This window comes from Phoenix dactylifera, chromosome 7, assembly GCF_051530095.1.
Source record: "Phoenix dactylifera cultivar Ajwa chromosome 7, Ajwa_hap1_PhDact_Kaust_v1.1, whole genome shotgun sequence".
Classification (NCBI taxonomy): domain Eukaryota; kingdom Viridiplantae; phylum Streptophyta; class Magnoliopsida; order Arecales; family Arecaceae; genus Phoenix; species Phoenix dactylifera.
The window spans coordinates 24833654-24844911 of NC_143196.1; the positions used below are offsets into that span (position 1 = coordinate 24833654).

The 11258-nt window shown below is 34.6% G+C and overlaps 1 protein-coding gene across 3 annotated transcripts; it reads left to right on the forward strand.

The window, feature by feature from the left end:
- Positions 1-1635: 1635 nt before the first annotated feature.
- On the forward strand, positions 1636-10174 carry LOC103698306 (F-box/LRR-repeat protein At3g26922-like). 3 transcript variants are annotated; one of them, XM_089924355.1, is made up of 5 exons: positions 1636-1727; positions 8350-8856; positions 8947-9288; positions 9450-9593; positions 9709-10174. In XM_089924355.1, the coding sequence occupies exons 2-5, from the start codon at positions 8350-8352 to the stop codon at positions 10030-10032; spliced, it is 1317 nt and encodes a 438-aa protein (XP_089780481.1). In that variant the 5' UTR covers positions 1636-1727; the 3' UTR covers positions 10033-10174. The 3 variants fall into 3 exon arrangements, with proteins under 3 accessions (XP_089780481.1, XP_089780480.1, XP_089780482.1); XM_089924354.1 differs by having other exon boundaries at positions 8350-9288; XM_089924356.1 differs by having other exon boundaries at positions 8350-9288; positions 9683-9815.
- The last annotated feature ends 1084 nt before the right edge of the window (positions 10175-11258 follow it).

Sequence of the window (11258 nt, forward strand, 5' to 3'; positions counted from 1 at the left end):
GTATGCCTCACGCTCCTTTTGTAGGCGCCCCATGTATCATAAAGTATTTTGTATAAGGTGATGACCCCAAGATCAAGGGCGATATGTGTACAGATGATGAGATCACAGCATTTGGTTGCATCATGGATCCTAGATGGTAGTGATATATCAAGTCAGCCTCATTCCTCAAATAACCACCCAACTAGAAAATAAAAAATCCATCCTTCAGGACGAGTATCCGAGATCACCTCAAGCCAGTAATCTTAGGCTAAAATTTGGGGACAAAAATACCCCTCTCTCAAATAGAAAACTTAGTATATTAATATACCATCAATAAATTATACTAGTAGTATATTATATTATATTAAGATTACAATATATAGTATTTATATTATATTATATTATAATATTAATCATATTATCATCATATTATTATTCAATTATAACTATAAATTATAACAGGAATATATTGTGGAACTTTATATTTATATTTTGAAATTAATTAATATTACTTCTATTTGACTAATTTTCTTAATCAAAATAAATATTAATATTAAAATAATAATATAGTATAAGTATAAATAAAAATATTAATTTACATAATAATTATATATATAGGATTAATAATTTATAAGATTAATGAATATGTTTTCTATAGTGTCTCTATAATTATTATGTTAATAAATATATGAATAATTTATAATAGCATGTTCTTATATAATTAATAAATATATTTTTATGGAATATATCATGGGCAATTTTGAAATTATATGGATAATGATGTTAGATTTTCATTACTCATAGACATTCAGAATCTTTAACCACTGAAACATAGCAAACCAAATGCGATAATTTTAAATCACGGAGGATCAGATTACCTCAACTTGAGGATCCCCAGTGATCTTTAGTCACCGTGGTGATCCCATGTCGATCACAAACGCCCCCTTTGTGTATTATAAAGTAGTTGCGACACATTGAGACTCATGCTGCACAGCATGGTTACCCCTTTGAATGCATGAGGCCTGAAACATCATTGTCGTCCCACCATACGCAGAGGGTCATGATTGAGAATCGAGTTATGAAGTTGATCCTTGAGCTTGAGAGGACCTAAAGTTTCAAAAGAGTTTATTCTTTGCAAGGGTGAGGGTTGGAATGAAATTTTATTGTGAATAAGACCAAGTTCATTGGATCTCACCTCTTTTATATCTAGGCTATATAACTTTTTTTTATTTTTTTATGCTTGGAAAAATATTATGAGATATCGTTCATCCACACTTTTTTTTTGGGACCCATGCGCTGCTTTGATGACAATTCATCATTTGATAAACCCTAATGTATCATACCAATTTTTCACTAGTCATTTTAATCCTCTATTGCCACGTAGAACGTGGGACATTTTGTGTATGAGTGGGTACCCCTACCACCGACTCTCCCTTGGCGAGATACACTGCATTTGTCGGAATCTCAGATAATTTGCGCGCAGAAGCATTGTAGGCGAAAGTGCAAATTTGCTTATGCGATAACAGCAGTGATCCATCCATTAGACGGTGGGATACCGACATCCTCTGAACTCTAGACGCTTCGTCATTTGTCTGAAGACGTTAGCTCGTTTAAGTTACTGGACTCGTAGGAGCACGTTAACTTCTCACTTCGTGCTATAAGTCCTCTCCAAAACAACGTTCTCTCTCACCACCTGTTTCTGGCTTTAATCGCCTCGTCGTGTCCGCCGACTGTGTTTTCTGGTGCAGGTAAGCTCCCTGTTCTCGTCTCTCCATAGAGATCTCAAGTACTAGTTAAAAATTCAGGGGCTTCGATGTTTGGATCTCATCATAGGTTTCTTCCTCTTCAGATCGATGTAAAATTTATTTGAGATTTCTGCTCTATTTGGTGGATTTTATTTATTCCCCGTTTTATGATCTATGTTCAAACGTTGCTGCAGCTAAAATCTAATCTCATTCTTTGATGATTAATATTCATAAGATTTAGTTTCCGTATGAAATAACGAGAATTTGTAACTGTTCCATTGGAATGTGATTTCTTATCTTTATACTACGTATTAGTGTTGCATATTTTTTGTAACATATTTTTGCTTGATTTGGGGAAACGTCTGGATTCTTGACACACATGGGATGAATTTCACGATGGTTAGATTCGTATTATCTACTTAACAACTTCTTCTTGCATAGTTTGTTTTGGCTTTGCTGTCCGCACGAACACCTTTAAGGTGCAAATGACATTCTAGGGTATTCGTGCGAGCAGGTTGGCTCCCCAGATCTCGTTATATACTTCCAGTATCACTTTCATGTTTCCAGTTTTGCAGATCAAGGCAAAAAAGACCATTCCCTAGGATGATGCATTTGATCTTTTCTTATTTTGCTTTTTAGTATTTAGAAAATCTTAAAGTCATGGTTCAGAAGTATGTGTTGCGATATTGGTTGTTCTTAAGAAATATCATGAGGAAGGGAGGGAAGCCAAAAAGGCTCAGATCAGCAGATGAATAAGTTAGAGGGTAAGAGATCGGCAGAAGAAAGAGCCTTGCCTTTTCAGCTAAAATAGGGCAGAAGGTGGTTGGATACAAGGAGAGAATAGAGGATGGAAGAGGATGGATGGAAGAGATCATGGATGCCATGTGAATTTGTTTTGTTGTTTCTTCCATCGAGTTAAATTTTCCTAGATCCATATTCCATCTCATAACAGGAACTGAATTCAGAGAGAGTTAACTAACAGTTGTTGCATTTCTAAATGCTATGCATGAATTTAGGGTTCCTTCCTAATGTTTGAAGGTGTATCACTAAAATTCAAGAGTCAAAAGATGTCATCCTGATGGTTCTGAGACTAATTATAGACATAAATATCAGCCTTGATTCATCTATTTAGAATCAGCCTTATGAGAGAGAAAGTTAATCAATCATTGTTATTAGCAACTGCAAGATTTTCAAATCTTGTCTTACTACCTAAATACTTTTTGCCTCAAGGTTTCTCCTTCTAGATACTATGACAAAAATTTGAGAACCTCTTGAGTAGGGTTTGCTTGGATTTTGCAGCACAACGCCTCCTTAATTTTGTGATGTATTGAACCTGTAAGCTAGGTAGGCCCGTGCTCGAAATCACGCTTGAACTGTGTGTCAACCATAATCGAACCATGCAAAACCTTCAAAATTCAAGGGCCATCATTTTGGAAACTTGAAAGAGGGACACTTAGCTCACTCTTTGCTGTAGAAATCCGCAGATTATTTGAGAGCATGTAGAACCAAATGATCACTTGCCAAATAAAATCGACCAGTTCAGGATCACCATAAACAAGTACCAATAGTACTATAGAAAAACATTGTAAAAAGAACATAATTGAGAAGGATTAATTTAGAGAGAATTAATAAATTTTATTAATTAAAAAAAAAAGACAGGCCAAGGATTTTAGTTTTCACTCCAAAATGCCTCGTAGAAGCTATCAAACAGTGCACACACCATGATCCAGAGAACTCCTTTAGCAAGTCAGAGGGTCCCTTTATATAAAAGCTGAAGACTTAGGTCCTCTTAAAACTCAAACAAGGACACTGTAGGTCGCTTTCCTAATATAATGTTTTTCAGAAGCCAACTTTTGCTCCAACTCAAATCCAAGTCACTTTTATCTCAGCTAGAGCAATTACCATACTAGGAATATAATCCTTTTTGTAACTAGGACAAGCAATTACCTGCCAACAACTACTAAATCTCTTAACCCAATATACAACGGCCATTGCTTCTCTAATAAGTTTCAAGATTAAGCTTATGATACTCTTCCCAACAAGCTTCTGTATCTTAAGCTTATGAAGTGGCCATGAATGTTAGAAGTTAAACCTATTTATGATAACAATTTTCATCAAAATGTGTCTTTTGTTGGCTAAAGTTAGTAGCATAGTGAAGGGACGGTATAGGTGCCTCTAAATTTAAAAATAAAAAAAATCTATGGGGATGTCTTTTTGTAGGGATATAATTAAGAGCGATCTTTTAGTTTGAATGTGTTGAAGAGGTGTCTGATGTGTAAGGACATGACTTTTGAGTAAAAAGTTGCTATATAGAGATGTGTTAAAGAAATGTTTTTACGTGTTTTCAAGTTTATAAATACGTATCAATTTAAGTGTTTAGAGTTTAGTTGTAAATGAGAAGATTAAAGAGTATAAACTCTTATTTCCACCAAAATGTTTTTGTTTCCTTCTTTCCTACAAGTTTGTCTTGTCTTTTCCCCACCAAATTTTTAGTCTCTTTTGCAAGATATTCTTGTGCATACATATCTTTGCCAAAATTGCAATAGAAGATTCACTATTTTTGCCTTTGTTCCTCAAAAATAAAATTTTACCATTCCAAGTTCAACTCATTCATTAACTCAAACTAGGATAATATCTTCATTCTTGTATCAACATTTTAAAGGCTAAATTTTATATTAGTGGCTACAAGAGCCTTAGAGTGGGCATATATTTTAGGTCATATAGGCCAGCCAGTTTAGCTGCACTCCTTGAAATCAATGACTGGGACTATAGTGAACTTTGTTTTACTCACGCCCAACCTCACAGGCCTTGTTCACTTAAAAATCCTAATGCAAAGTGTGAAAACTTGAATCTGGAACCAGTCCCCTCTTAGTAGCACTTGGGCTGAATGATTTGAGTTATTATTATGTCTGGTCGCTTTTATTTTAGTTTTATCATCTTGATGTTTGGCTTTGGAAACAACGTATCAAATGTTTCTTGTAACTATCAATGAATAATGCTTAAATTAATATTATTTGCTTTAGATTTTGGATAAAATAACTAATCTTCTCGATTCTATATTTCATCCAGATGCAGTCATCATCTATTTTTCTGTTTGCTTATTTTTCTTCAGTTTTTTTATCCTTAGTTTTCTTTATAGAAAAACGAATGACCACTAGTTTTATATAATTGGCACATTAGGAACAACATTTGACGGCTACTTTATATTGAAAAATTGATTCTTAGTACAGTATTCTATTTATGAAGTTATTTTGTATGTCTTGTTGGAATTGGTGGTAGACTGGATTCCATATTTTGTTGATCAAGAGCTATTTTCCTTTCTTTGTGTTATGAAATATATAAGATGTGTTAATAACATCCAAATGTTATGTTCCCACAAATTTAGTATTCATGCTTAGCGTTTATTTCTATGTCCAACCAAAGATAGTCTAGGCAATTTAGGTAATAGATTATTTCTTCTTTGAGAACTAGGATGGAAGCCCAACCAAATATCAGAACGAGGGAAGGTCGATCTCTTATGAGAGAGACTTGGCAAGTTGACACCCTCAAGAAATTAATAAATCATGTTGGTTGTTCTAATTTTGAGATTAATTGCAATCATATTAAAAACCTTGTTCCACGTTCCTAGAGTTTTATTTTCTTCTAAAAAAGAAAAGAGTTGGTTTTCTGAACCTTTATTTATTAACTTTTGATATTGCCAAGACTATCATGTTTCCCTCAAACATAGAAGGGGAGAGTGAGTGATTGAGAGAGAGAGAGAGAGAGAGAGAGAGAGAAAATCTGGTTTTACAATGAGGTAACCTAAATCCTTTCTAGGAACATACATCTATTTTGGCTTAACTAGATCTTCTCCACCATCTAGATCTTTCCAACCAAACTTGAGCACCTTGTAATATGATTCCCTATCTAAAAATGAAAACTGCATCATTGACCCAAGCTAGAAGTCCAATATTTTCTAGATATATTTTTCCCTATATATTTTAGTTTCTTAGTATTCCTAATATATCTACTAAAGGTTTTGCTTTTTGCTATTCAAGGCATCTATGTAAGACATATGAGTAGAGGTTATAAAAAATCAGTTAATGAAATTGGCACAAAGGCTTTCAGAGGTTCGAATGCCTTTAAAGCGGCGAACATTTTTTCTTCTTTCTCTTTTTTCTTCTTGTTCTTTTGCTTAAATAACTATTTATAGGGAAATAGGTACTTATAAACTTAGTATCAAAGCATTTATGTTAGTACATAAACCTTATATGAAATCAAAGCAAAAAGTCTTGACGCCATAGGTTAGGCATCCTACACGATGGCCATTTAAAGTTCTTAACAAATAAACGATGAAGCAAGAGGTTTGAAATGGATGGCTAACTTTGAAGAATGAATAGAGGCAAAATTTGATCAAAAGCTCAATCAAGTCAAAGAATTTCTTCTAGCCATAACCAATCAAGGCCTTGAGCAACTTATGAAGGATTGCCATAACTTGATTTCACATGGATTACTATTGCTAAAGAGCCTATTTGAATAAATAGTGGAGGATATTAAAGAGCATTGCCTTTATGCAAGGAATGCTAAAGATATCCACAGAAAAGTTAGACATTATTATTGAGATCTAAATTTTCCTCATATGAAGGTGAAGTTTCCTCAATAGCAAGAATGTGGTTCTTCACAATGGATATCATGAGAAGAGAAGTATTTCCAATCACATAGCATTCTAGGTAATTCGATGGTTGAGTAATGTTGTTTCTACCAAACTCACTAACAATGCCATTAGGTGGTACCATTGATTTATATCATAACATAGCATGCCTATTCAAGAAGAATATGATAAGGCATGCATGCAAAAATCATAACAAAGCTTTTGAATGGCTTGCCAACTAAGCTCCTGATTGTTCAACACAATAGCTTATTGCAATTGAAACATTTATTCAGGGATATAGATGCATTCCTTGTTTGGTTAAGATATACGTTGGAATCCATCTCCTTTTCAAATAACGAGTAGAAAGAATTTGAAGTTAGTTGGTGCTTCATTAAGGAAAATAAATGAAGAAATTTAAGATGTTTCAAGAAGATAATATATATGTTTTGCACATATTAGACAGCTTATACTAATAGCTTTGGAAGTATGGTTGACTGATACATTTGAGCGCTTGTACTACTATATTGAGGGTAGCAAAAGCCAATAGATTATAAGTTACTCTATTTTGATATAGAGGTAGAGCGTAGGAGAAGATAATAAAGAACGCTAATTAGTATTTTTCATCACATCTTCTTATTTACTTACAAGATGATTCATTACATGGCTCTGTATAGTTATATAATGGCTCTTGACATACCTCTTACATAAATATATTAGAACATTCAATAGACAGCTATGAATATTAATAGGGAACATTAAAAGTTTATAAGTCACTTGTTGGTAACATGACAGTACATCATGAATACTCTAGTAATTATGACTTAACTTATACATTAATATATACTTTGCTATACTTTATTTGTTGTTGTTTATTTTTCTAACATATTAGAGGAGCTCACAAAATAGGGATGATCAATGAAAATCAACATAAAAAAGCTACAATCTTGCAAAAGGTAAATCTCAACTTATACAACTACATTATCTTCAGTCGTCTTATCTAATTCTTTCTAGATTAGAAGGTATGCCCGGTCATAATCTTTTCAAAAAGGGAATTTTAATTTTTCCTAGAAAATCTAGATGGGTCAAGCAAGGGAGAACTAGCTAATTGATAGTTGAGACCGGTCATTTTGCATGAAATTCACTAGAATGGGCATAAAAATTAAGTTGCGCATCATTAGGGCTATTATAGCTACATCCCCAAATGGCGTCAAGACTACAATGATACTATCAATTAAATGAGTTATTAGCCTAAAATTTCATCCAGTTTCTAAGTTTCATGGGCCAAATAAATTCAAATCACCTCAAAATTACACAAGCACAAACTTTACTTTATCATTTTGGAAAATGTACAATCAGTTTTCAACTTCCCAAAACATAAGGGTTTGTCTACATTAGGCAACCTAGGTTTAATGAAATTTGAATTGATTCTAAATCTATAAAAATGGACTTGAATCTATGTCAATAATATATTATGGTGTAGCTTTTCCCACCTCTTTCCTATCCTTGTGCATCTTTTTTCCCTGCCAACATGCAATTTCTCTTACTACTGCATCAAGACTTTCTTAAGTGGGAGTGCTTCTCTTTTCTTAAACCTTTTCCATATTTTGACATCTAAAACTTGCACCTCTGGATTATGAAACTTATACCACTAACAACTTCTCAAAATTTATATCCTGTGAACTGCTATTTAGAGCATCTTCCTTCCCTTGTCCGCATATCTTTGATTGCCTAAAATTTACACAGCCAAATAACTTGGTTGAGATAAAAACTAGGAATTGTTGGACTTACAGATGCATTACTTCATTTCCTTTTTTTTTTTTTTTGCCCTTCTTATCTTTTTCTGTACTATCATAATTTTTTGTTTGAGGGACCCCACATTGCTCAGTAGTGCATGATTCTTATCGCCGTGAGTATTTACTGGCCAACAATTGTATTATTATTATTGAATTTAGTTCATCACTGGTATTTGCTGAAGTTTTCACACTTGAAATCAAGATGGAGGACAGGCTAAGCATTTTGCCAGAAAGTCTGCTGATTACCATTCTTTCCTTGTTGCCCACAAAAGAGGCAGTACGAACTAGTGTTCTTTCAAAGAGATGGAGAAACCTCTGGACCTATATAGTCAATTTGAATTTTGATGTGTCCCTGCTACCACCTCAACTTCACTACAAGAAAACCTATCTTGATAGGCTCCGTAGAGAGCTACGCTATGTCAAAAAACAGCAAAGAGCAGATCTGTTTATCGCTATTGTAAGCCAGTTCATGCGGGCTCATCGCAGTACTAAACTTGACACATTAAAGATTGGATTTTGCCTCTTCTCTGATCATTCGAACTCTATTGATGAGTGGATTAGTACTGCTATTGCAGCTGATGTGGAAAACCTGGAGCTTGACTTGGAGGCAGATATGATCTATATAACTGAGGACGAGGTCGCACCATATGAATTTCCTCTTCATTTTTTAGCTAATCAGTCTGTAAAGTGCCTGAAGCTTCTTCGTCTGGTACGGTGTGATCTGAGAGGTGCTGACTTTATTGGTTTTAGAGCCCTTACTTCCCTGCACCTGGAAATTCTGACACTGGTTGATGAGCAGCTGGAAAATCTCTTATCGCATTGTGTACATCTTGAGAAGCTGAGACTGATAAAGTGCTCCAAACTTGTCACTTTGAAGATTACATGTAGCATAGTGCATCTAAAGTATCTCATGGTGTTTGGGTGTTTTGATCTGAAAAAAGTAGAGCTTCAGTCTGAGAGCCTTGAGAGTTTTGTTTATGGTACAAGGACAATACCTATAACATCTCAAAAGGCTCCGAATCTAGTGAAGTGTTATTTGCGTCAGGATAATGGCTCTTTTATTCGTCTGGCCGTCACTAGTGTTCCGTATCAGTTTCCTCATCTTCAGAAGTTGATGCTGGATGTGCGCCTTGTAGCTAATGTACGTGAAAGATATCAAAACTAAAACACAGTGTTGCTTTAAGTTCCTCTCTCTCTCTCTCTCTCTCTCTCTCTCTCTCTCTCTATATATATATATATATATATATATATATATATATATATATATATTTGAGTTCAACTAATGATCTGTTTGTTATACAGATAGGGATACTGCCAGACGTCCCTGCAATGTTTACTAGCCTCAAGCATCTCATATTGTCCGTTGAGATGGATATTAATAATGTTGTTTCATGGATAACCAGATTTCTTAAGGCTGCACCGTTGCTGCAAAAGCTTGAACTGCATGTAAGTTCGTCTCATTCTTTCTTCTTTCTTTTTCGGTCTACCTCAACTAATTGTGCGCTATTTGTGTTCTTTGTTTCTGGCTATTCTAGTAATTATTCTTGAACTTCTACTGTAGAGATCTCAAATTTATCAGCCATATGAAGGCAAAAGAATCCAGGAACCACTTAAGTGTACACACAACCATCTTGAGACAGTTGAAATAAGTGGTCTTGGCAGACACTGGATCGTGGAGGAAATTGTGTCCAATCTACTAGACATTGCCAGTAAATTAAGGGTGCTGACATTTCGACGACAATGGACTGAAAAGGATCATGAAACGTGGGACACAGAGAGAGATTATGAGTTTCAGCGGTATGCTGTGCTGAGAAGGCAAGATGTACTCATGCAGCTTGCCGGGCTACTCGCAGGCTCAGCTGATTGCAAAATAACGATTCTGTGATCCTCTTCCAACCTCATGTAGTGTTTGATACTTGAATTATAATCATATGTAGGAAAAGATATTTGGATCGTACTCTTAGTTTGCTTTTGTTGTTATTTGCTTTTTACTAGCGGTACTGAGAACCCTCCGTGATGGCTTTTTACTTTCATGAATGAACTATCATGCTTTTCTAATGGCTGAATGGCTTTCTACCTTTACTTATGTTGATCCTCAGCCTCAAGGTTTTGATATTATTGTTCGCAAATTGCCTGATAGAAGTAGTTTAATATGTTTATTTAAATAAATATTTCTATTTTTTTTTTTGTGGATCCTCAACCTCAAGGTTTATGCTTTTCCTGATACAAATGTTTGACTAGTCTTGGCACGCATATTGCCTGATAGAAGTATTTTGATATGTTAATTTAAATAAATCTTTCCATTTTTACGAAAAAAAAGAAATCTTTCGATTCTTCTATCTAATAAAACTATCCAAAAAATCCGTAAAATGTGCTCAAACCATCAGATGGAACTTTGGATGCATTTCACGTTTGGACTTGGTCCCAGCACGTTCAAACTAAATAAGCTACACATCAACATATTTCAACAATAGGATGTTCGCCTTCTAAAATAAAACGTCTAGATCTTTGCCTGCAATTCTGCAAAGTTCAGTTTTGGCATGAACTCAATTTGTGCTCAAAAAGCAAAGTATTTTATGCAAAATTAATAGTGGTTGCACATGGTGTTATATGAACAAGACAATAGCAGATGATTAGCTCTATCAAAATGATACTGGGCAACAAAGTAACCAGGTAGGAATAATACTGGGGAACAATGATACCGGAATAATACCGGGCAGAAAAAAATAACAAAAGGATAAAGAAAAAGGACTCCAGTGAGATACAGATTTCACCACCCAAAGAAAAATAAGCTCACCACCCGAGCAAAAACACCAAAGGGATACAAAAATCACCACCTAAAGGAATCTTACAAGGGATACAGAGCAAAAACTCGCCACCTATCGAAATCCCCTGAAGGATAACAGTATAAGAAGAAGCTCTTCTTCACAAGCTAAAGGCTATATTCAACTCATGTCTGAAAATTCAATGAGCACGAAGGGGTTTAAATAGGAAAGCTTGGAATAACCCTCCAAGCATGGATAATTAAAGCTTACTACTTTTCAACACCTACTAGATAAGATTAATGCACCTAATTCTCGAAAAGACCAAAAAAGTAAAGAAAAAGACGAA